Source organism: Sander lucioperca, chromosome 6 (assembly GCF_008315115.2).
Source record: "Sander lucioperca isolate FBNREF2018 chromosome 6, SLUC_FBN_1.2, whole genome shotgun sequence".
Lineage (NCBI taxonomy): Eukaryota > Metazoa > Chordata > Actinopteri > Perciformes > Percidae > Sander > Sander lucioperca.
In genome coordinates, this window is record NC_050178.1 from 31,901,666 (window position 1) to 31,927,616 (window position 25,951).

General features: G+C 39.7%; 3 protein-coding genes across 3 annotated transcripts; 1 reads left to right on the plus strand and 2 right to left on the minus strand.

The window, feature by feature from the left end:
* The first annotated feature begins 731 nt into the window (after positions 1–731).
* On the plus strand, positions 732–8,988 carry nelfcd (negative elongation factor complex member C/D). The gene is made up of 15 exons (XM_031322557.2): positions 732–982; positions 2,030–2,136; positions 2,330–2,439; positions 2,588–2,697; positions 2,841–2,948; positions 3,353–3,505; positions 4,170–4,300; positions 4,404–4,569; positions 4,653–4,787; positions 5,060–5,199; positions 6,397–6,511; positions 6,607–6,702; positions 6,806–6,946; positions 7,804–7,933; positions 8,172–8,988. Exons 1-15 carry the CDS (start codon positions 923–925, stop codon positions 8,204–8,206), a joined length of 1,737 nt encoding a protein of 578 aa, XP_031178417.1. The 5' UTR covers positions 732–922; the 3' UTR covers positions 8,207–8,988.
* Positions 8,884–13,084, minus strand: ctsz (cathepsin Z). Its single transcript, XM_031322579.2, has 6 exons — positions 12,858–13,084; positions 11,601–11,764; positions 11,236–11,415; positions 10,994–11,144; positions 10,279–10,441; positions 8,884–9,732 (listed from the first exon to the last, which is right to left on the minus strand). The coding sequence occupies exons 1-6, from the start codon at positions 12,980–12,982 to the stop codon at positions 9,607–9,609; spliced, it is 909 nt and encodes a 302-aa protein (XP_031178439.1). The 5' UTR covers positions 12,983–13,084; the 3' UTR covers positions 8,884–9,606.
* Positions 13,085–15,275: 2,191 nt separating this feature from the next.
* Positions 15,276–25,312, minus strand: npepl1 (aminopeptidase like 1). Its single transcript, XM_031322569.2, has 12 exons — positions 25,040–25,312; positions 23,334–23,519; positions 22,927–23,097; positions 21,439–21,528; positions 21,255–21,336; positions 20,325–20,467; positions 19,403–19,480; positions 19,196–19,296; positions 18,892–19,015; positions 18,483–18,659; positions 17,719–17,829; positions 15,276–15,599 (listed from the first exon to the last, which is right to left on the minus strand). The coding sequence occupies exons 1-12, from the start codon at positions 25,187–25,189 to the stop codon at positions 15,441–15,443; spliced, it is 1,572 nt and encodes a 523-aa protein (XP_031178429.1). The 5' UTR covers positions 25,190–25,312; the 3' UTR covers positions 15,276–15,440.
* Between the last annotated feature and the right edge of the window lie 639 nt (positions 25,313–25,951).

Consider the following 25,951-nt stretch of genomic DNA (forward strand, 5'->3'; position numbering starts at 1 on the left):
TCATAATGTTCCCCGGGCAGCTTTGGCTGCCCGCTGCTTCTATGTAGGCCTATAGAATGGGTTAAATGCAGATGACAAATGTATTTCTCTGTGAATGACAAACGCACATTTAACCTTTTTAAATTGAAAATACATACCGTGTGTGTATATAGATACTACATAAATATTATAAACTGTACATGACTCACAATGTATGGCACCATACTAACATCTAGTGGAGGTTAAATAGAACAGGTTGAACCGTCTTGAACATTATTATTGATAATTGCAATTTCTAAACATCTAAGATCAGTGCTTCACATTAAGCTTTATATGCACATCAAACTAGTAAACTTCATGTTTAAAGGTGCCCTGTGGAGTTTATTTTGTAAACAAACAAACTTACATTCTAGGCATTATCAAAGTTTGATTGAATACATTCAAGTTGTTTCTTGACGTTAATTCTTAATTTGGTGCATATCTCTGCAAAATGCTCAAATGTGCACAACAAATAGACTCACTTTTTGCTCACACGCTCAGTTTAAATGTTGGTAATGTATGCAAACACAAAAGGAAGCTGTGATTTCACATCCTGAGCCGTCTCACCATCATGTTTGGGACTTTTTAATTCCATATAACCCTTGACATCTTTTATTTTCCAGTACAGTAGCTGTAAATGTAATTCTCGTCTGTCTGTTTATCACGCCTGCTGTTCCTGACAGACAATACTCACGGAATAATACCACTTACCAGCGATTAAAGCGGGGGGCGTGGCCTGCCGTTCACCGACTCGCCATTTTCCTTCCTGTTGTTGTTAGCTTGCTAGCTAAACAGGCTAGCTGCTTCCAGCATCATCATCATTCGGAAAACAAAGTCACGTCAAGATTTAAAGCGTACAGCAGGGTTATTGTAGCTAGTTCAACGCTACTTCTCTCCCGTCATCATGGACGAGGAATATTACAGCGGCGGTGGAGACTGGGAAGGCACGGGGGAGGGTCCCATGGTGAGATGACGACTTGTTGCTGTGCAGAGTGCACAGTTAGTTTAGCTAGCTAGCTAAGCAGCATTATCTTAGCTGCAGCTAGCTACACAAGCTGCTGGTTTGTTGTGACAACGCTGCATTAACGGTCAGCTAACAGAGAGACATATGTGTCCACACAGCTGCACTGATAAGATGTTCCGCATGGATTGAACTCGCAGCAGCTCAGCGGCTCCGTTAGCCAGCTACAGGCTAACTAACGTTACAGCGAGTGGACATGGAAGTTAACTGTTACTCAGTTCACTTGAATATACCATTTAACCATTTTCTTTTATTTCTGTCACCGCATTTTATTTTTGTAATTATTGCCCGTACCATTAAATGGCAGTAGGTTGTGTAGATAAATCTTTGAAGGTCTTTCTTCCAGCAGAAGCCTAATCAGTTGCTCGATAACACATAGCTATATTTATTAGCTAATCCATTTGTGCTCAAAGACGTTCGTGTCTAGAACTCGTTTAAAATTTGCGAAAACTCTCGCGAGATTCGCTACACGACGACCTCTCCTAACCTTAACCATCTCGCGAGACATTCACACATTTGTTCTGATTGGTCTAAAGTCTTATAGTATGATAAGAAAAACTAATTTTTCAGCTACACTGTTTGACCGATTTTGAAAAGAACACTTCCACCAAAGGAAATATATTATTATTATTATTATTATTATTATTATTATTCACTCACACACGCATTCAACGAGGAAAGACCGGAAGAAGGAACCCATATGGAAAGTCTCTTTTACCTCCATATTGAACTGGCTCTCATTTACATTTTATTGTGCTTTAAATCTGATGATGCTCAATCAGTCACATACATCCGATAGTGTAATGAAAATGTTGTTCATTGTGTTTGTTCTCTTCTGTGGCACTAGTCAATCCTCCTCTGCCCTCTCAATATTGTTGTTACTCTATAAATGTTTCTGTATGCAAAAGAGATAAAGAGAATAGAGATTTAACAAAGACAGGAGAGTAATTGTAGAAGCATAAACACATGTATCAATGTTCCTTTGTGGAGGATTATGTGGAAGGGGAAAATGATGGGAAAATCCAGGAAGATTGTCTTCAGAAATTCTCCAGCAGGGATTACATCATGGAGCCTGCCATCTTCAACACCCTAAAAACGTAAGCACCTGTTTTCTCATACAAACACAATATTATCACCATTCATCCCAGTTAGCAACATTTCTAAATAAGAACGAGACAACAAAATAACTGCACACTGCACAGGAAGACTAGTGTTTTGACCAATGCGAGAGCACACATGAATCCTAAAGACCCACTGAGAATGTAATCATAGAAACCATGTTTTTTTCAGGTATTTCCAATCAGGTGGCTCCCCAGAACACGTCATCCAGCTTCTCTCTGAAAACTACTCTGCTGTGGCTCAGACAGTTAATTTACTGGCAGAGTGGCTCATCCAGATGGGTAGGTAGCAGACTACAAGATCCTGCGATGTTTTCTGGACTAGCAGGCTGTGCCAAAAACAACAACCTTCCCCTTCCTCCTCCGACTGTTACCTTGTGCCTCATTGACGACCGTTCATTCATCTGTAATTTCTTTATTTTGACTACAGGTGTAGAGCCTGCTCAGGTCCAAGAGCGAGTAGAAAATCACCTCAAGAGTCTCCTGATAAAACACTTTGACCCCCAAAAAGCTGATTCCATTTTCACTGTCGAGGGAGAGGTGAGATTTCTGAACACTTGGTTGTATTTTACAAATCCAAATGATCACAAATCCTGGACATCTTGTGCAAAAAGATTTAGTTGTCATGGTTACATGTAAGTGAAGCTATTATGAACCAAACCAATACAGTCTTGTGTTTTCAGACTCCTGCTTGGCTCGAACAGATGATAGCACACACTACGTGGAGAGATCTTTTCTATAAGCTGGCAGAGGCTCACCCAGACTGTCTGATGCTCAACTTCACTGTGAAGGTACAGTGGTGGTGGTAGTAGCAGTACTGGTAGTAGTAAAGCAGTTCCTGGTCCAGAAGTTTAGGACATGTAATAATGCTTTAGAGTGGAGGCCTTCAATTTGAAGTATTTAAGTCACCAACATGTGCTGTAAAAGTAAGAATAAAGAGAAGGAAAAGGTTGTTTTTTTTCCTAGAAAAAAATAGATGTTGGTAATTATTTTTGACATTTTACAGCCTAAACAATAACTGATGAATTTATAAATTCAAATAATTGAAAGTTCAATACAAATGAAAGATTAATACGTAGAACTGGCAATGCCTCTTTCAAGTTTTGTGAAGTTGAGCAGTTTTTTGCTTTGTTCACTTTTTACATTCTAATGCCTCAAAAGATGAACATATATTTTGTGTGTGTGTTTTTTTTAGCTCATTTCAGATGCAGGTTATCAGGGTGAGATCACCAGTGTGTCCACAGCATGTCAGCAGCTGGAAGTTTTCTCCCGGGTGTTGAGGACATCTTTGGCCACGCTGCTGGATGGAGGAGAAGAAAACCTGGAGAAGAACCTGCCAGAATTTGCTGTGAGCCTTTTAGCTTCTATGTTTCATTAACCATGGTGCTATGAAATTAAGTGCCATCTCCATTTACCAATTATTTTTTAGAGTCCTGCTTCTGTTACTTTACAGTGAGTGTTTCGTAAATTATATTTTTTTAATCTGGTTTATTGTTTTCAAATATTCATATTAATATATCCTTTTATATTGTACCTTGCAGTTCTTTAAATACACGATTGACATTTTAAAACCCTGATTGTAGTGCTAAAATGGTTAATATTTAAATCAGCTATTTTGATAATGAATTGTTTTAATTTATTTATCAAAACGACAATATGACAAATATTCACTGACTCCCACTCTTCAAATCTGAGGATTTGCTATTTTTCTATCATTGTAAATTGAATATCTATGAATTTTGGACTGTTGGTCCATCAGACGAAACCAGCAAGAAGTCATCTAGAAACTGTGATGTTCTTCACTCTTCTTAATACATTTTATAGTCTAAAGGATTATTTGTTTCCATAGATTATTTACCTCCTTGCCTTATGAAGTGAGAGTTTAGTCCAGAATAAAAATAACAAGCTGTGTTATATTAACAACACATTGTGTAAAAGTCAGTCGGTACATGTGGTGCTCTTCTGTTCCTCTGTTTGCTGCATGCTGAGGTGTTCCCTCCTCCCTCGTATAGAAGATGGTGTGTCATGGCGAGCACACCTACCTCTTTGCCCAGGCGATGATGTCCATCCTGTCTCAGGAGGAACAGGGCGGTTCAGCTGTTCGTAGGATCGGCCAGGAGGTGCAGAAGTCAGCGCATGAGAGGTGACTCTTTTTCATCAGAATCTCGCCATGACATGCCCTGTACAACCAGGAATCCATTCAAATCGGCATGATGTTAATTCTGTTGTTGTGGTTTATATCACAGAGGTCACGATGCCAGTCAGATAACCCTCGCGCTCGGCACAGCAGCCGCCTACCCTCGAGCCTGCCAGGCGCTGGGTGCCATGTTGTCTAAAGGAGCCCTGAATCCTGCAGATATCACAGTTCTCTTCAAGATGTTCAGCAGCATGGACCCGCCTCCTGTGGAGCTGGTAAAGACAAAGCGTCTTTGAACCTGTTTCTATCAACTACATGCTTGTTAAGGTGCCGAAATATTAATCTTTCTCGTCTTTAGATCAGAGTGCCTGCCTTTCTGGACCTGTTCATGCAGTCACTGTTTAAGCCCGGATCAAAGATTAACCAAGACCATAAACACAAATACATCCACATCTTGGCCTACGCTGCCAGTGTGGTTGAAACGTGGAAAAAGGTACACAAAACGGGGATGAATTTGCTGATGTATTTGGGTGTTAGTAACTGGTTTAGAGTAGTTTGTTGTTAGTTCAACTAAATTCCATTAATGGCAGTTTTCAGTTATCGTTTGCTTTGGATTAACTGGCTAAGCTAGTTAGTTGTAAACTACTTATTGCCTTACAGAATTCCCATGCTCTTGTGTTGCCTTTATACCCACTGGTTTCACCTTCACAGCTGCTTTCTAACTCTCCTTTGAAACGTTACACTTTTCTTTCTGTTCAACTTCAGAACAAGCGAGTCAACATCAACAAAGATGAGCTGAAGTCGACCTCCAAGGCCATAGAGACTGTGCACAACCTGTGCTGCAATGAGAACAAAGGAGCCACAGAGCTGGTGGCTGAACTCGGCACTTTGTACCAGTGCATCCGGTGAGTAGACGACCAAGATCTCATTACTCAAAAGCCTGCAACTTGTTATTTATTGATTTGAGTTTAACAGACACACCAACAACAGAAAAAAAAGTATATGTACTGTACACATATATATATATATATATATATATATATATATAATACACAAAAACATACAACAGAAAAATCCCACCCAAAACGAACAGCAGACGCTGCGTTGTCTTCAAACTAAGTTCAAAGAAGTATGGGGAGAAAAAAAAAAAAATATATATATATATATGTATGTATTTTACAGATTACAGATTAAACCAAACACAGTGAAGTCAGAGTCTCTGCAGGAAGGAATGCAGTGGTCTCCAAAGTCGGAATTATGATTGAGGTTTCTCCAAAGGGAGAAGAGACGATATCTGTGACAACCACATTCCCACCGTTGGGACTTGCGGGGCAAAATACATTTTTTAGCTAGAAATAAAAGAATTATCAACAGATATTTGGTGTCCGTGTCAAAAAGATTTTCCAAAGTATGGTTTAACAGATAAAATGATGAGGATAATGCAAACTGTTTACTGATAACCTCCCATACCACAGAATGAACCTCTTTCACACCTTGTTATTTTAAGGGAGGGGGGTGTTCTATCTATTTGATAAGAAGCAGGTTTATACTGGTCACGGTGTTGAAGGTTGTAAAAGGCAAAACATGTATTAATGCAATTAAATTGGAACGTCAATACTGGGGTAAATAAATTATTAAATTGAAGTTTACATCAAAGCTCTAACCAGTTATACTGACCAGGAAATACAAGTTTGATCTAACTTTGATACTTCCATATCCAGGAGGATAATAGAGTGAAGACTTTTGTGATGATCATCCAGATTGTTTCATTGACTTTGGTCACTCATTGCTAGGGTCTGGCTGGGTATCATTTAAACATTTCAGATATTTTCTCAAAAAAGGAAGACTATGGATTCAGTGACAGCTTTTGGCACTTCATACATATGGTTTTCAATACCTATTTGTATGGACCCTTTTTAGTTGTAGTCAAGAAGAATTGAGGTTCGATAGCCCGCCCTTCTCACGCTTGACGTGTGTGTGTGTGTGTGTGTGTGTGTGTGTGTGTGTGTGTGTGTGTGTGTGTGTGTGTGTGTGTGTGTGTGTGTGTGTGTGTGTGTGTGTGTGTGTGTGTGTGTGTGTGTGTGTGTGTGTGTGTGTTTCAGGTTTCCAGTAGTTTCTATGGGAGTTTTGAAATGGGTGGACTGGACAGTGTCTGAGCCGCGGTACTTCCAGCTGCAGACAGACCACACCCCGGTACATTTAGCTTTACTGGATGAGGTAATACTCTTACTAGCAGATGAAACTTAACATTTCAATTTATTGTATTGTTTTTGTTATTGTTAAATTCAAACACTCCACTGTACTCCACACAGATCTGTACGTGTCACCAGCTGCTGCACCCGCAGGTCCTCCAGCTGCTCATCAAGCTTTTTGAGACAGAGCACTCTCAGCTGGACGTCATGGAGCAGGTCTGTTTGTGATACTCTAATTCTTCTTATTTCAGTATGTTGTAACTGTATGTTGTAAACCTCTTAGCTGACTGTGTGTTGGCTTTATCTCCCCCCCCCTCAGCTGGAGTTGAAGAAGACTCTGCTGGACCGAATGGTTCATCTGCTGAGCCGTGGCTACGTCCTGCCTGTAGTTGGTTACATTCGCAAGTGTCTGGAGAAACTCAACACAGACATCTCCCTCATTAGATATTTTGTGACTGAGGTAAAAGCTGCTTCTGATCTCGATTAGTGGTAAAGAGAGAAAACGTGGGAAAGGAAGTGACCTCTGGTTTACTTTGAGTATTTTCCGCCATCACAGAAGTTCCAGGGGGTCTTAAACTATGTTTTATACATTTAAGGCCCTAAAATGTTTTGATTTCAGGAGATACATTACCCACCCCTACCATGAATAATATATTGAGTGTATACATTTGAGATAAATTAACTTAAAATTATCCTAACGTTAGCGAGCATTTAGCAGCTAAAGACTCAGATATTTTCTTCCGGAGACCAAAAACTGCTGAAAGAAAAATGAATATTGGACTTAAATTAATCAGGTGGCCACAAACAACTCCATATGAATGATAATAAAGTGAATAAGCCAATACATTCGCCATATCAACTTAAAAGGAACGTAGCTACAACAATGTAGATACGCTGCTCCCAAGTGGCCAAAAAAACTAATTGCAGATTTAATGTGATCATAATTGAAAACAGGCCCGTTTTACTGTGGTTAATAAATATTGATTACATAAACAGACCTTTAACGCCATCAGAAAACATTTGTTGTGTTTTGAAACAAACCTTAGAACAACCCAATTAAACTTGAATATTTGTCTTTAAATTTGTCAGTCCCTGCCCTGTCACTGCAAGCCTCTCATGCTTATACATCCCTTAGTACGTTCATGTGGATTTTTTTTTTTAGTATCTTTTCTTTTATTGTCTATATTATTCATGTGGATTTGTTATTTTATCATCCTGTTTGTGATGTATGTGTATGTTGTGTGTGATGTCTTTAAGCTACTGGGATCTTGAATTTCCCCTTGGGGATCAATAAAGTATCTATCTATCTATCTATAGGTGCTGGATGTGATCGCGCCTCCCTACACATCCGACTTTGTTCAGCTCTTCCTGCCCATCCTCGAGAATGACAGCATCGCCGGAACGATCCGCACAGAGGGAGAACATGACCCTGTTGCAGAGTTCATTGGTAAGTGACGTGTTAACATTTGTAAGTCCATACACTCCGCAGAATTTGCAGTATCCTGATGAAGTCAGTGCTTCTGTGTTCAACAAACAAGCTTTGCAAGTACTCAAAAAATAAGGAAGTGGTTTTCATGCATGAAAAGTGAAACTAGAACGCAAAATAACATTTACAGGTGTGTGTTTAAATTTGTAAACTTCCTCTTGAAGCACAAGACTGTAGGTCATTTTCGCCTGTTTTTCAGCTCATTGCAAGTCAAACTTCATCATGATAAACTGATGCCGAGAGGACACTGAAAATGTTCTCGGAAGACCTGACAGAAGATCTGTTATCTCCATGACAACCAAACGCCCAGCTTGATGTTGAAGCACATAGCTTGGATACGGACTTCAGTTTGACCAAGTGAACGATTCGTTTCTATTGAAGCAACAAAAAGACAAATGTCATTGAGCTGTACAGTAATAGGACAGTAAAAAAGACAGACTGGTTCGAAGGAGAGGCCTCTGAAGATGCAGCTCAGCATTTTCTTTTTCACCTGTATATTTGATTTTCTATATTTTATGTTGATTCAAGCCGTTTTAAAAATAAACACTTAAATATGAACTTTCTTGCTTTTTTTAATCAAATCAACAATTATCAAAATCATGTCAGTTTGTAAACAGGTTTAAAAACTATTTCCCCATTATGGATGAAGACTTCATACATTATGGGAACAGATGAAGTCTCTTGATATTCATTTTCTCTTTCAAGTGCAGACAGTTTAAATTAACATCTATCTTATCTGACGTCAGTGACATTGATAAAGATCTAAAACCCCACAGAATTAACAGATCGGCATCACACGTGCATAGCACAGAGCTATTTAGTTGAATTTTTACAGCATCACAAACCTTTGACACGTTTGATGCCTACAGACAAAGTGATCGATACTTAAAGGACAGATTTCGCGTGGAGCATCACTTTTAGGTGGTGTGTTTATTGACACAGTTTAAAACAACAAAATTGCAATTTTTCCAGAATTTCTGATGTGTACATTGCCAAGCATAATAATAAAAAAAAAAATACAATTACATAAATCTGTTGACTGCCAGTGCATGTAAGGCACACTTTAAAGTAGATTTTAGTTTCAGTTTTTCTATCAGGGTGTAGTGTAATGTTGTCAATCCATTAACACCACACACTAAAAACATTCAGTGTCACAGCATTTCAGGACAAATTATAAGCACTGTGTTCTTTGGCTGAGTCAGTATGCATGGAAAAACCTAAAACTATGAAAGCTGTCAATGTCCTCTTGATAATGTAAACTGAAGAATTTGTTGCATCTTTTCAGTGTGTTTATAATGGCTATTCAGCATGCAATGCTTGAAATTTGCAGAAATTAGTTGTACTGATGTGTTTCACTCCTCCCACTCAATTTATATGTTTCAGACCGTTAAACAGCCTTTTCACTGTGGTAAAAATCAGATACTCCGCATTGATTCAAGCAGGTCTGATATCCAGCTGGAAGACCTTGGGACTGAGAGTTGGACACCCTGATTTAAAAGTGTAAAAAATAGATCTCTAAGAAAAATCTGAACTTATTCCCTTTTCAATATTTTACAAATAAAAAGTCTCCCTTTGCCCGAGACAGGAATACATAAGTGGGTGTACAGTGACGACACTGTGGGTGCTGGTCTCCTCTACAGGTAGGCTTTGGGGACAACTGGGTCTCCGTACATGCAGTCCTCCTCCAACGCCAGGTTGTATTTGCTTCCACTTCCCCCCTTGTAAGCACTGGTCACGATCCTGAGCCAGCCCTTCTCACCCTGTGGAGGGATGAATCATAATCATTTATCAAGTCAAACATTCCCTAGTTCCAGCTTCTCAATTGTGACGATTTGCTGGTTTTCTTTGTCTTATGTGATAGTAAGTTAAATAACTGGTTGGTTAAACAACAAGCAATTTGAAGACGCCACTTTCGACTTAGGAAAATTGTGATTGGCATTTTTCATAATTTTCTGACATTTTATAAACACCAATCAGAGTTAAGCGATAATTGAATGCTACGACAGGGTCGCTTATGTTGCTAAGGGGGTTGCCACTCTCAGTCAAATCTAATTAAACCACACATCCACACAGTCCTGTTGAAGCAGATTATCTAACTTTTTGACCGTTAATCTCTCTCTCCAAGGTAAAGTAATATCTAGGATATTTTTTCTTGAATTTTTAGGGTGCTTTTTAGTGACATTTTTGTAAAACAATGAAAATGACTCGTACGCCTCGCTGCAAGTCGTCTGTCAGAAAGCAGACCGTAGATCTGACAACCGTTCCTACTTTGACTGTGTGATGTTCGTGGTTTGTGAAAGACTTACCCATGGCTCTCCCCAGGAGTTGCGTACAATCCAGTATTCAACACCGTCCTCCACTCCCCATCCTGCCACTGACACGATGTGGTTGATGAAAGCCTCCTCCTGATATTCAGAGTAGAGACCTCCGGTGTAGGCATCCAGCGTGTCTGTGGCCATAATCCCACAGCTAAAGAAAAAGAAAAAAAACACCACATATTACTTTCTTCCATTGGGTGAAAGTGAAACAATGACAGAAATCCGATAGTGTAGAGCTGCTCTGGAATAATGACGTGGATATACAAAACTAGGGCTGCACGATATTAGTAAAATATCTAATTGCGATGATTTTGACTGATATTGCGATTGTGACATGATTCACGATATTGGAGGGAATGATCATTTTTGTATCATTATCATTTTCATTGAAAAAAAAAAAAAAAGATTGAAGTGTGATTTTTTTTTTTGCGAGGATCTGTACCAAACAAAGATTTTTTCTTTAGTCTGTAGGATAGGATTTGTAGGCCGGGACATCTCTATAACACCACAATACTTTATTTTAGAATGGTTTGACACATGTTTTGCCTTTAACAAATATTGCGCCCCCCTGCAATTTGGATATTGCACTAGTTCATATTGCGATTTCGATAAAATTGTGATTAATTGTGCAGCCCTATACAAAACTCCAATGTTTCCCAAAAGTTAAACAAATAAGTAACAGAGCAAGTTATCTACTGCAAACCTGATCGGCCCTTTAGCATAGATCTCTGCCATCATCTTCTCCCTCCCGCTGACAGCTCCATAATCGCCCACTTTCCACAGGGTGTAGTTCTTCACAATATTGCACACTCCAAAGGTGGTGCAGGTGCCACATTCATTGAAGGGTTTGCACTCTTTAGAGAGGGACACAGAACAGGTTACAGCTCAGACTCAGACAGAGTAAGTGTTGTAACCATTACTTTGTGCACACTGAAGGACACTTACTCTGGTCTTTAGCCTGGTAGTTGTTGCACGTCTCATCTGGGATCCCGTGTTTGTTAGCGTATTCCCAAACGCCAGAGTGATCTCCTCCATGGCAACTTCCGGCATTGCCACAGTCGATCACATTCTGGACAGAGAGATAGGCAGATGGCCATGCTCCATTCCGCTTAATGTTGATACGATCTGGTGAGAGAGCAAAAACAGACCCGTTCCTGGTAATCACTTCTGTTGAAAGGGGAAGTGGAACTCCCATTCTCTATTAAAATGTGTCACAGTCATGTGAGGACCTGCTGTTCTACATTGCCACCAAACCACAATGATTCAGCATGTTTTAAAGTCCCCGATAGGAAAGCTATAATGGTTCATACCTGCCATGGCGCTGGTGCTGCCATGGGCCCAGCAGGAGCCACAGTACTGGGGAATGTGCTGGTTGCGGGTCGTGCTCACAAAGTTGGTGCCATTAATGTTCCTCCAGTCCCATGATTTGGGCAGTTCAGAAATGTTTAAATACTCATGAGGACGAGGAGCAGTCCTGTGGACAGACAGGTGATTAGATACATTAGGTCTGCAGGCTGCAAAAATGCCTTTGTTCTGGAATCATCAAAATATTGGCATTTATGCTTTAAAAAAAGGACGTAAACAGTTCAATTATCAAATTAGGTGCAGATACATTTTCTGTCAACCCACTAATCAATAAATGGGTAGATAGATAAATAGATAGATAGATTTTTATTGATTAACACTTTACTTGAAGGTATCTACATAAGAGTGACATGACACTGTCATGACATGAACCCTAACCCTAACTCTAACCCTAACTTGTCATGACAAAAAGCGAATAACACCTGATGACAGAAGCGTTATGTCATAAACGTTTATGACTTGCTTATAATGTTTATGACACGTTCATGACAGTGTCATGTCACTCTTATGTCGATACCTTCAAGTAAAGTGTAACCAATACATGTATTAATAGTTTTAGCTCTAGGCTGCTCTAGGTGAAATATCATTATCAGATATTTGAAACTAGGCTGTACATTACTGTACTATACATAAAAAAAAATAAAAGCATAAAAATCCAGTATCGGTCAGCTACAGTCCTTAAGATTAATTCTGATATTTATCTTGAAAACTTTAAATAATGTACTAACTTTATATTCTTAACCATATTACATATTCTTAACCATATTACATACTCTATGTTCAGCACTAAAGGCTTTAAACAATATTTACATAATGTTGGGAGGTAAACTGCACGCAAAAAACTAAATCTTAATGTGAAATATTGTGATGTTATCTTTTTTAGATTTTAATGTTAGTTAGTTAATGATAGTTTTTTTAATGAGTCGTTCAGGGTTGATAGCTGAGCTGTAACTTCTTCAACCTCTGATTCACTAAACCTCGTGATTTCTAGATAGTGATGACAGGGACATTTTGAGGACAAAACCTAAATACTTCTGTTTAGTTTCGTTTTGTTTTACTAAGTCTGTACTAGTTTCTGTACTCTCAGCAAGAAGCTGTGAGCGGCTGTGTGTAGCTAACGTTAGATAACAAAGCTTTTTTTCCCCGCAACTAGTTTACGATTCTTTGCAATTATTAAAACCACAAAGATTTGTTGAACTTACTGCAGTCCAAAGTCGTTTCTCCTCGGTGTGCGCACATAGCACGGCTGCTTCTGGTTGAAAAACACTCCGGCGCTCACACCGGACAGCAGGACTGAAAACAGGACAACTGAAACTATCCCAGCCATCTTTAACACACCGAGCAGGCTCAGGAGGCTGGTGGCGCTAGCAGGGACAGCCGAAAAACTGACCTTTGTCTGTGGTAAACAGTGTTGATAAACCGGTGCTGAGACTACAGTCATATGACCATTACGTCACATCACGTTATCTTTAATACATCCATGACATCACAGCCCACATGTTTTACAAGGGAGTCACAAGACTTTTTGTCTTTTTTTCCTATTTTTTTTACAATCAAATTTGAGGCACATATTTAGGAGAATACCGTTTACAACATGTAAAAACAAACAAAAAGGAAATTACAAGACAAAAATAAATAATAATGAATGGTCAATCAGGAAAAGGTAGATAGATATTCGAATGTTACATATTTTTTTGTTTTATCTCGTTTAGACATGCAGCAAATAATAGTGTTAAAAAAAAAAAACAACGTGATTTCTGTATGATATATTTTGCCAATATAATTAAATTATTATTCCCAAACTCTGTTTTCTTTCCCCAGTTGGGAGACCAAACTTTATATTAGGAAGTCACACGTCCAGGTGGTGGACCATACTATGTGGTGGACACAGAAAAATAATCCTCCATGTAAAGATGAATAAAATATACTTGGGTTTAAACTCCAATGTTGGGAATTAATATAATCTTAAATTCTTGTACCCACCACAGTTGATAAATGCCCAGTTTATTTTTTTCCACAACACAGCTGAAGTTTATTGGCACAAAGGCAAAACTCTTATTCTGACGTCATTTACCACCCAATCCCTTCATCCCATTAAAAAAGGTGACCAAAACAATAACAAAAAGTGAAAATAGACACAATCTAATGTAATGCAAAATATAGTAAGTTTATAAACCCACTGAGATTGCAGTGTTAGCAGCTTGAGTTGTTACCATTCAGTATCATTAATGAACTGCTGTCCTTATAAAGATGTTTTTATCCCTGACTGTAAAATCTTAAACTGTCTTTAAACCCCATAATGGTCATCATGTATCGGTGCCTGTAATAAAGCGCTTAGAATTAGCGTATTATTTAAGGTTGATGCTAACTGGATGTTTTGGGATCTAAACAACTTTAACTAATGGCAGAGATTGAGGTTTACTGGTTGTGTAAGACTTCAGCAGAACTGTGTCAGCAAAAGAATGACTGAAGTTGATTTTAGGCGGGATAAAGCTTGTGAGTTGGTGGGTGCAAGGTAATTATTGACCGAGGAAACAGACAAAAAGATATCTGAACTCAAGGTCCACTTAATAGCTTTTTCATGAGCTTTTAACCACATCTCTCAGCGGATGGAGTTCTCCAAAAAAGCTAGCATGCGGACCTTGACTTGGGATATTTTTTGCGTTTTGGAGTGTTTTACTTCACATATACATCAAGTCAGATGGCACTGCCTTTATTGAAGGGTGGAAAAACATACTTGCATTGGAATCGGTGTAATATTTGATCTTACAGTTAACATCTTGTATGCATATCTTGTGCTGACAAAGCATGTCAATGACTCATCTGACACCATTGTGAAACTGTTAAAAACTGCAGTAAGCACTCACTCCTCAGTTTTGTCCAGAGATCACACAACACAACTATACACAGGGTGAATACAAAGTGCAGTGGTTACCAAAAAAGAAAACTCAAGCTTTTACTGATCCAGTATTTTTCACAAAGTCAACATGTATGCTACAATCCTTGATTAGCATTAATGTATTAATGGACAACAACCTGCTGATGAGGTGGATATTCAAAAACAAGGTTTGTTTTTAAGAGGTAAAACTGTCATTAACTGTAAAATATGAACATTTACAAAGAATTGCTGCTGGGAAAAAAAAAAAAAAAAAAAAGTTGATTAATCTGTCATGAAGATAAACCTGCTTTTTTCAGATTTTTATAATAATCAATACTTCATCAAGAGCTATTGAAAAATGGAGAAGCTATGGAGATGATCAGTGCACAGGGCTCGGTACCGAAATAACCCCGTACCAAGTAGTATCGAAACTTGTCCAGTCAAAAGATACCCGATACTTTTTGTACCCAGATATAGAACGAACAAAAAAAAAAAAAAAAAAAAAAAGACTATTTGTATAGCTGGGTGGTAACACAACTAAATGCTTCCATTCACATGATGAGTATTAAATGAAGTAGAAAAAAAAAAAAAAAAAAGGTATCAAATGAAGTACTCCATTGGTATCGGTATCACTTTAAGGGTATTGGTACTGGTATCGTAAATTTCTATATGATACCCAGCCCCATCAGCGCAGTCATGAGGATAAGGAGCACCTGCGTTTTTTCATATATAACACACCTGATTTACTGATGATTAACCATTTTATTCAGTGACATTTAATCAAACACAGGAAGTTGAATCACAGTTTAAAATGTTTTAACTCTAAGTGGATGAGCACTTTCTTCAATGGTTTGGGTGTGTGGTGGCAGCGGAGTAGTCAGGGTTGGGGAGTAAACCGCTGTGTGTTCTACACCAGTCTTCGTCTCTTGCAGTCTCGCTCCATGTGGTCTTCAGACACGTTGGTGGCAGCACCTAGAGGAGACACTTGGTTCAGCATGGAGTCTTCTGATGCCTGACCAAACAGGGCCATTAGCAAAGCAACGCCAAATCCTGTGGCCCGCTCCCCCTGCAGACAAAACATGAGACAAAAAACAAGGATCAGATTCCAGTGTCATTACAGTAAACCTACCCTGTAGTTATCCTTTTTTCCCCACTACCCATAAAGTTCTTTTTCATTCAGAGTTAATGTGACTGAAACATGAGACCTTCCCTAATTCTCCATAAATGTTACTACAGTGAATATATTTAGGGCTGCAACGATTATTTTAATAATCGATTAATCTGTCGATTATTTTTTCGATTAATCGGATAAAAAAAAACAAAAGCATTAATTTACATCAACTCAATACATACTTGTTGTTTTAGTTAATGGTTGTGTAAAGGTAAGTAACTCAAAGAGCACACACACACACCTTATTCATTAAATTATTACCATCATTGTAGTAAGTGCAAGTTAAGTTCATTTGTACACCACATTTAAACACAGCTTAAGATGACCAAGTGCTATTAAAAAAAACTTTAAAATGAATATATACGTCAACAATAACTGATATGGGACAAAGCACAGACTCTCTCTCTCTCTCTCTCTCTCTCTCTCTCTCTCTCGAAATGAATAGGCCAAAAAAGGCGAGTGAATAAAAACGTGTCTTTAGTCCTGCTTTACTACTGTTATTAACGAGCTAACGCTAGCTTGTCATGCTAGTCAGCTGGATAACGAGTAACCACCACACCAGCACCACTGGAGGGACGTTACGTTCCTCACTTCAAAACGGAACAAAAGTAGGATTCTGTAGTGACTTTACCCTGCTGTTGAACTCCCTTCCTCCTCATCAAGGACTCCAACATGTTTACGTTTTAGGTGCTGAATCATCACCGTGGTGCGCCCGTGCCATGCCATGTCGCGTTTGCTTATCTTGCAATTAACGTTTTTGATTTATTTAGTGTGAATTCTCCCACACCTTGGATGACTTAGGTCGTACGGATTTCTCTGCCTCCGCCATGTGTTTCAGAACAACGTTAAGGGTCCGGTCTCTCTCCGTATTTCCTCTACCCCCGCTCTGCTCTTTTTTCTTCTCTTTCGCTCCGCACCGCACGGCACTCAACTCAATTGCAATCTCCGCGACTGAGTGGCGTGTCGCGCGACAATCGATTCGTTGGCAACTTTTTTAATAATCGAATTTTATCGATTTTATCGATTCGTTGTTGCAGCCCTAAATATCTTAAATCATTTCTGAGACAAAACAATGCACTGGTGAGAAGAACAAATATACACCGCAGGCTTCAGTACATTATAAGTGATTATGAGCCCTACTTTTTTATGAGCTGAACCACAAGACAGGGACAGAGCAACCGATTTTAAATAATCTTTTTTATATGAAAAGCTGGCACAACCCTGACTCACCTGTAGGAAAGTCGTATAAAGGAGTTTGAATTAAAAGAATACATAATGAGCAGGTGTAATAGAGTACCAGACATGACCAGTAAGATCAGCTGCTGTTGCTTCCTTCAGAAGCAGTGACTTGTTTCATAATGGACTAGGAAAGTAGCAGCAGAAATAAAGCTTGGTGTTGGAAGTAGATTTTTTTTTTTGGCTCAACCAGGTTACTGAGTCTCTGTAATAGTTAATACAGTCCTTAAGTTGTATTAACTAAGCACAAGAACATTTTTCACAGCTAATATTGCCTATGGACATGCAAGAATTCATATGCAGAGATATAAATAACTTTGTAGTACCATTGTATTTACATTACTTTGTGGTGAAAAATATTAGACCAGTCATTGGTTGGAGGTTTTACATCAGAAGTTGGGTTTATGTGATCCTGTAGAGGGCTATGTGCACACATGTCTTTGTCAACTAAAGCCAAGATTAAAACTGCACAGAATACCAGCAGCTCAAGTGAGACATGGTCTGAACAAGTATAATTCCTGATTCCAAAGTTGCACTGCAACATGTAATTTGTAATGACACACTCCTGCTCTGCTCCTTTGCACAATTCAGCTTAAGGAATGTCTTGTCAAGCCAGTTGCAGGCAGCAGAAAACATGCATGGACCCAATAAAACTTTCACTTCACTAAGTTATGATCACCACCTTTTTGCTCCAAGATAATAATAATAATAAAAAAAAAATCAGAGCGTTATCTGATTGCACAATATGAGTCAGCACACCAAAGCCCCAATTACTCACAGCATGGACAGGAGAGGCGATATCAACATGGACCCAGACACCAGGCCAATCAAAGCCCAAGTGGGAACCGATGAAGAGGCCAGCACAGGAGCTCTGGGCGTTCTCCCGGTCCTGTCAAAACAAGAAAAAAATGACAAACATCAGCAACTCCCCAAAATAAATTATAACTTCAGTCATCAAACAAATATGTATACTTCAATATACTTGGTAATATATCTACACTACTGTATGTTACTGGTTTTCAAGTGCTGGCTCACAGGCAATACTGTTGTCACCAAAACAGAATAGAGTGCCCATACCAGCCATTCATATGCAAAATCTAAACTTTAGCAATTTACACAACCTCATCTACCATCTGTATATAGCCAAAGGGAGCTACTCTATCCTACTATATGTAGCTACACTGAACCATGTTTTTCCAAAGAACTGTCCAGGTTCCAACATGGCTCTGATGGGAATGTAGAAAAACGCATTGGTTGTTCTCGGCTTTAAAATTGGACCTACCAAGTACCATTTAACAGTACGTACTTTGTGAGGGCAGCTGCAGTACATACTAAAAGTAAAAAGAAAAAGTTTGCGATTTGGAACGCAGCACAAGTGTCAGTGAAGCCTTTTTTTTTGTATATTTCTTTTTGTGTATTTGCAAGTACACAATAAAAAAATTTTTTGTCCTTTAAACTGTCAATCAGCCAGATTTCTTTGCCCTTTGTCACATCATTTTGTTAAGGCATTTGGTGGTGATGAACTTGTAGTTTGTCACTTACTGCCACAGAGTTTTTCATGTCAGCAATGGCAGAGGTGAACTCGCTGAAGTGCAGCTCGGGGCAGTAGACCAGAGGGTGAGCGAGATCTCCGCTGCTGCGGCCGGCGCGCACACATGCAACCTCCCATTGCTCACTGTTGGTCATCACGGCTGCATGGAACTTCCCTGTGGAGATCCCCTGGACAACAGAAACAGAAAAGAAAAGGTTTTAGATACAAAGACGATACCTGTTAGAAGGCTGAATACACTGTTGGTTTTGGTCTCGTCAATAAAAATAAAATAATAAAATCCTGGTTTTGACTCTATATCAATTGACTTGTCCGATAGAGGTTTAAAAAAAAAAAAAAAAGGCTCCAGTTCATACTTGCTGTGGAAAGTTTAACAACACTCTGTAAGCAGCTGTCACCCACCTGTGCCCCAGTCAGTGTGGCCATGTCCAGAATAATATCAGCTGACAGGTCTTTGCTGGCGTACACCACTCCATCAGCCAGCACCAGCCTTCCCTCTGCATCAGTGTTATTGATCTCCACTGTCCTTGAGGATAAAAAAAACACACAAATGACAGATGCATTTTTTAATACCAAAGCCTCCATTCATTCCTGTTAATTTAGCCTGTAAAATAATATCAGTCCCGTCTTGTGGGCAATCATACCGTGACGCCACAGACAAATCCAATCAAGTAATTTGACACATTATTATTAAAAAGAGTCTCACTTTCCAGAGTAGAGAGTGTGGATATCATCAGGTCGTGTGGCTGTGGGTCCAACTGCATTCTCTGCAAGGCAGAACACTGCATGGAGGTTGTCCTTAAAGCCCTGTAGCAAACAGAGGAGAGTGTTTGATTAAAACAACTGCTGCAGAGAAACAAAAAGGAGACTAGAACAGCTGTGGCAGCTGCTGAGGGATAATCCAAAAGCTCACCTGTTTAATAGTAGCTCTGAAAGCTCCCAAAATGGCAGCAGCTCCACCACAGTCTCTCTTCATGCCTGGCATTGTAGTCTAGGAAAAAAAAAAAAAAAAACATTTGATGAAATGTGATTTCATCACTGATGTCACTAATGATGTACCTCTAGTATGCATTGACCAGGACAATGACCCAGCAGTCCATATAGTCACAGTCAGAAAACTTTTAGCTGGTTGGTAAAACGTTTCCCGGCTAAATAAGTGACCTCTACCTTTCTATTTGTATAGGACACTACATAAACTGGTGCATGCAACAGAAATTACATGTTATCGGATTACTTAGAATAAGCTTATATAACAGATCACGGGGTGTCACACCGTGCACGTTCAAGGCGGCATTCTGAAAAGGGTTTCAGTGAATGGACCACACACGTTAAAAGTGTTAGCCATGTTGTGGTTTTGCTGGTGAACATGGATAATGTTGTGCAGTTTTAAGCTGTAAAATGAATTCAGTCCACAGAATCACAATGAACATCAACTAAAAAGGGTACAACAACTAATTTGGGAGCACACAATGCTTTGCACTTTTGTCTGTTTGATTGCAGCAGACTACATTACAGATAAATAAAGTTTAGTTTAATAAAAATACACCATGAAAATAATACACCGTGATTTAGTGACTAAATGCACCGTGCAAGTAGTAAGTATGATTGTGCTTTACTACTTGATAAACAAGTTACAAATTTAGATTTCTTCTGAATTCCATATCTAAGTTAAAGCACCATTCACAAGCAATTTTCACATATTTGCAGACAAAATCAGATTGGTAATTTTTAGTTGCAGAGCTGTTCCCAGGACATTAGCATTAACGTAAACTGATTTTTTTTTTTCTTGATGCACAGTAGTTACTATCACTTCTCCATAGGAAAAATAGGCGTACTTTTCCCTTGATGCTGAGTCCACCAGTGTCATACACGATGCCCTTTCCCACCCATGCAATGGTTTGGGTTGCACCCTCTGGTGTGTGGCTCAGGACTGCTAATGCAGGAGGATGCTCTGCCGCCCTGCCAACTCCATAAATGCCTAACAGGGTAGAAAGAAAACAGATAAATAATTGCAAGTACCAATGATCAATCTGAGGATTTGTCATCTCTTGAATGAGGACAGATATACATGTTTATCGCTCTATAAAAAGGCCTGTGGTTTCCCCAAATTTGAACTGTTATTTTTTTCAAAGAAGAGTTCAATATTAAGGATGAAGTTATACGGTCTTTAACAAAGATGTCAAGGCAAAGTGAAATGAAATTACAATGCGTTAGGATGGGAAAGATTTTTATGATCATTATCTCCGCCAGGAATGAAAAAAAGTTTTGAACTGGAGCATCTGCAGATTAGTTCCACCGAATATGTTATGATCCCTTAAGTTAGGCACGATACGAGATCCCTGTTATTGTTATCTTCTCCACCATCTTGACTGTAATGGAAGCCAGTAGGAACAACTGAGTGAAATTCAACTCTTTTTTGTTTAAGAGGGCAGAGGGAGACATTCCTGGTGGAAATCTGCTCTGTGAGTGCACTTTACAAGTTACACTTTGTATTAATTGGTGAAGAATGATTTCCAGAATAACATGTGGTGAGTAAATATGTGGCTCTAGCTACGAAATATGGAGTCTTTATGTTAATAGTTGCACAACTGAAACTCCTCACTGGAAAATCCACATTTTGATCAACAGAGCTAAATTGGCTTTAATGCACCCTCCTCTTTTGTTTTTCAGCAAAAAGGTAATTACCATAACTAAATTATTCGGACGGAGAATTGTCATAATGTAAGCTAATCACAGACATAAAGAGACATCTACAGACACAGTACCTCCAAATCCTCTTTGTTTCAGCTCCTCTCCGCGAATGATAACTGGAGTTATTCCAAGTTCAGTTCCCACAGCCTTGATCTCCTGAAACGGAAATGACTGTGACGGAGGGCTGCAGCAAAATAATTAGAACCATGCTCCTGTAGTAGACTCAACAACATGTACAATAGAGATAGTTTCACTTACATCTAAGAAGTGATCTGTATTCATCTCATTGCATGGTGTGTCCACAATCCGAGCTGCCATCCGCACTCCATGAGCAGCGTTGGCGAGACACTGAACAGAAGAAAAGCCTTCAGCTATGGCAGACTGTAGTTAACATGAACTACAGCGGTACAAAAACATGCCTTTCTAAGTACTAGGGTACCTAGGGTCTTTTTGTGAATGCACCCGAGTCAAACTTTCGTTTAAAAGCATATTTAGGACGGATGTGTCACTTTTAAGATGTACCGTATTTTCGGTTATTTTCGTTTTTCGGTCAAATGGCTTTTTGAATGGGAGTGCTAGGGACACTTTTATGCTAGCCTCAAAATAGCCATTTTTAAAACACTAAGAAGGCTCGACACAACATGAAACTTTGCTCCAAGTATCACCAGGGGCTCTACACATGAACTCGAGCATTGAGAACATTGTTTGTGTACCCAGAGTTTACTAAAAAGAGAGGTTTTGAACAACTCACCGTAGCTCTTGTTGTTTCCGGCTGCTACCACCTCGGCAGTCAAAACGAGTCGATATAAACAAGTAGCCACAGATTTAGTATATCCCTTGTGCACCGGTGTAGTTAAGGTGTAGAGTCCCTGGTGATACTTCGAGCAAAGTTTCATGTTGCGTCGAGCCTTCTTAGTGTTTTAAAAATAGCTATTTTGTGGCTAGCATAAAAGTGCCCCTATTACTCCCATTCAAAAGGCCATTTGACAGAAAAACAAAAATACGGTAAATCTTAAAAGTCGCGCTTCCGTCCTAAATATGCTTTTAAACTAAAGTTTGACTCGGGTACATTCACAAAAAGACCCTAGGTTGCATTTTGGAGAGAGTTACACTTTAAAAAGGTGCTGTAGGTAGGATTGTGAAGATCCAGGACTTAGCCAAAACATTTGAACATCGACAACTTCTTAGTCCCTCCCCTCCTTTTCTGCTAAAGCCCAAAACGGTCTCCTAAGCCCCTCCCCCCACAAGGGAGAATGAATGCGTGTGCATGAGCAGTGATTGACACGCAGTGAGACACCCCCCCTGGCCCTGATTGGTGCATCTGAACAGTGAGCTGTGGCTTTTTGCAAATCGCACTACAGGCTGTAGGTGGTGCCAGACGAGCCAGATTTTTTTTAAATTACCTGTTTCATGTAGTTCTACTGGAATATAGGGTCAGTTTCAGCAAATATGACAGAAAGTTAGTTTAATAAGTCTTACCTATTGCACCTTTAAAAAGGCCCTGAAAAATTGTCTTTAAAAAAGGAACATTTGTGGCCGGTTAGCTCAGTTGATAGAGCAGATATGTAGAGGTTTATTGCTCAACGCAGAAGGTCCAGGGTTCAAGTCCGACCTGTGACAGTTTCCTGCAGGTCTTCCCCCTCTCTCTCCCCTTTCATGTCTGAGTTGTCCTTTCATTAAAAGGCGGAAATGCCCATAAAAATAATCTTGGAAAAAACCTTTAAGAGCAAAGAAATAATGCAGTACCTCAAGTTCTGCGGCATCCACATGACTGCTCTCTTGCCCGATGATCACAAACTCCACAGTGACGTGTTTCTTCTCAGCCCTGCGTAACGATGTGGAGCGGCGAGAGAAGATGGGGAAGGCCCTGGCGATGGCACAGGAGGACGCAAACACATCTGAACGCTCACACACCATCTGGAGAGGAAAGAAACACTTATATAAGCCACTTGGTCACAGAGATTTAGGTGCCATAGGACTTTCAGAGGGAGATTGTAGAAGGATGGTAGCCCGGTTGAAACAGCAGATCTGGTCTGTAGCTTATAGTGCTCCCTGACCTCCTGAAGGAGGTGAGAAAAGGAAAGGAAATTCACCCCACATCCATGAACTATTATGTTACAGGCAAGAACAAACACAATTGTTAAGATGCTGACCACAATGCAGCGGTTGTTCCCTCCAGGCAGACAGGAACGGACCAGACGGGACACAAAGTGGGCAGAAGACTGGCTGTTGTGCCTGCTGACCCGTGAAGGAATGGCAGCCACCGCAGCATGGTTGAGGTACAGAGGGCAGCTGTCTGTAGGGTTTGGGTTCAAAGCACCGAGAGCCGCCTGCCAGATCTGAGAAAACATTAAGACAAAACTGACATTTCAGATTCACTATGGAGACAGTATGACAGAAACAGTTGGCAGACTAATTGATCCAATTGACAGAAAATGAATCAGCAACTATTTTGGTAACTGATAATTTATCAAGCAAAACTGGCTAACGTTACCCGGTTACAACTTCTCAAATGTGTAGATTTGCTGCTTTTCTTTGTCTTATGAGTTAGTAAGTTGAATATATTTGGGCTTTGGACTGTTGGTCAGACAATACAAGCAAGTTGAAGTTGTCACCTTGGAATTGGAATATTGTGTCGGGCATTTTTTTAAACCAATTTTGTAGAATAAACAAATTATCTAAAAATAACTGGCGCATTCATTGATAGTGAACATTATCAATTATGGTAGACTCCACAGCCATTTGCATATTTGAAGGTCACTTGTTGAGAAGTAGTCTACCCCACTGGCATCCAGGACTATTTCTCCAGATATTACTATTTAGTAGAGCGATAAAGGATTTTTAAGGCCGATATCGATACAAATATTTGGTGATTTAAAAATCCGATATACATTTAAAAAAATAAAAATAAAAAAATCCAGAAACGCATAACAAACCAGAAACAGATTTCCCTAACATTACTAATTTGTAGTTATTTGAGTCCTCACTAAAATAATATGATAATGCAGTTTAAAAATAAACTGAAGCTTCAAAGTATCACACAAATATCCAGACAGTGTCACAATTATCAGCTTAAGTATGGTAAAGACCTTTTACCATCCAGAAAGAAACAAGCAGAACAATAAGGTTGGTTAATCAATGTCAGAGGCTCTGGGAATGATAGGAAACCTTTCCTTGACCTCACAGACTCACCATCTCTGAGGACTTTGCTCGGCAGTCTACAACACACTGCTGCTTACAGCTTGGATACCATGAGAGCGAGTAGTAGTAGTAGTAGTAGTAGTAGTTTTTGTCTGAGTCTGACCACTGGACCTGTCAGTGCCACCATGAACAGGTTGCCACCCAGTTTAAGACTTTACATTACTCTCATGACCAAACAATCCTGCCATTATCTGGGGTTAACTCTCAACGCCAGGAAATGGAAAAATCAAACCTCTTCAATTGTAAAATGTTACATTGTTCCATGAGCATTTAATTAACTGGTGTTGGTTAACGTTAAGTACTAATTAAGATCTAACATCTTGCACTTGCTACTATTACTTAGCTAGGGTTAGGCAATCAACACTATAGAAAATATATAGTTAACATTATATTCGACAATATTGACGTTATTCACTTTTCCACTCACTAACGTATCCTTCATTTTTAGAGCTAACGTAAAATATAACTTGTTGATTAACCTCACTAAGTCAGAGTTACCGTTAGCTAGCTAGCTGGTTAGTTTGCATTTATATTCCTCGAACTAACGAGCTAGCTAGCTAACGCTAATCAAGAGTCGTTCGAACGCTTACTTTGTTTAGCATAGCGCTAACATTAACGTTAGCTGTCACCAAACTATTATTTTTATGCACAATATTACCTCTTTGCTCACGACCGGCTGCAGTTTCCCTTTGATTTGGCTCCAGGCGACTTTGTGCAGGTTGGTCTGCTGTCCGATGATCAGGACAGGGCGACTCTGTGGCTCGGAGTCACCGGCAGAAGCCTTAAACTCCAGCACCACGTTCGCCATCTTCGTGACTAGCCGGGGAGATACCGTTAGCTAGCTGACGGTAACGTTAGCTAGTGGACGAACTGCTGTCATTCACTGGTGCAGCCCATGGGGTATTATATTGGTGCAGCCCGGCTACGGTAGCCGGGAGGATTGGCGAAGGCAGGGCGAAGTCATCGCTCGCCCTAACTCTCCCTCTGATTGGCTAGTACTCGTTGCCTCGTTGGTTAGTTTTAGGCAAGAGTACTGGGATTGGTTAGGGTAAGAATGCCGGTTAAGCCAATCAGAGGCAGAGTAAGGCAGAGTAGGGCGGGACATGCCTTCACCATCCTGGGAAAAACTACTCGCAACCGTTCTCTTAATACATCCATGCTCGCAGCCAGGAGGGTGAGGGTGAGGACCTTCTTATATACTGTCTATGGTGAGGACCATAGACAGTATATAAACGGTGAGGACCAGGGACCGAACTGTTCTAACGGCAGCTTGCATGTTGCATTACTGCCTCATTCTGGAGTTAACTCCGACCTGCAGTGTCCAGTATGTCTAGGGATGTTCAAATGAAGCTTCGCGAGCCACTGTCTTTATTTTCTGAGCTCACTAGAATGGCGCTGTCTGTTCAACAAATGGTTGAAAACACACTGAATTGCCATTCCTTTTAACCTTTTCCTTTGAACAGAGAGCACCATCTAGTTGACTACTTGACCATCACTAAGTATGTCAGCATTCCTCAACAGCCCTGTTCTCATTGACCAAGCATCTTTTGCCTTGTCCACGTACACCACG

What these genes read in the sequence shown, in the direction of transcription:
- nelfcd (XM_031322557.2), top strand. Translation starts at nt 923, where the DNA reads ATGGACGAGGAATATTACAGCGGCGGTGGAGACTGGGAAGGCACGGGG. An exon ending in AGCTGGACGTCATGGAGCAG is followed by an intron (nt 6,703 to 6,805) that starts GTCTGTTTGTGA and finishes CCCCCCCCTCAG; the next exon opens with CTGGAGTTGAAGAAGACTCT. An exon ending in CCCTGTTGCAGAGTTCATTG is followed by an intron (nt 7,934 to 8,171) that starts GTAAGTGACGTG and finishes CCTGTTTTTCAG; the next exon opens with CTCATTGCAAGTCAAACTTC.
- ctsz (XM_031322579.2), bottom strand. Translation starts at nt 12,982, where the DNA reads ATGGCTGGGATAGTTTCAGTTGTCCTGTTTTCAGTCCTGCTGTCCGGT. An exon ending in CAGCACCAGCGCCATGGCAG is followed by an intron (nt 11,416 to 11,600) that starts GTATGAACCATT and finishes CTCTCTCACCAG; the next exon opens with ATCGTATCAACATTAAGCGG. An exon ending in TATGCTAAAGGGCCGATCAG is followed by an intron (nt 10,442 to 10,993) that starts GTTTGCAGTAGA and finishes CTTTTTCTTTAG; the next exon opens with CTGTGGGATTATGGCCACAG.
- npepl1 (XM_031322569.2), bottom strand. Translation starts at nt 25,189, where the DNA reads ATGGCGAACGTGGTGCTGGAGTTTAAGGCTTCTGCCGGTGACTCCGAG. An exon ending in TCAGAGCTACTATTAAACAG is followed by an intron (nt 19,297 to 19,402) that starts GTGAGCTTTTGG and finishes TGTTTGCTACAG; the next exon opens with GGCTTTAAGGACAACCTCCA. An exon ending in CCACACTGACTGGGGCACAG is followed by an intron (nt 18,660 to 18,891) that starts GTGGGTGACAGC and finishes TCTGTTGTCCAG; the next exon opens with GGGATCTCCACAGGGAAGTT.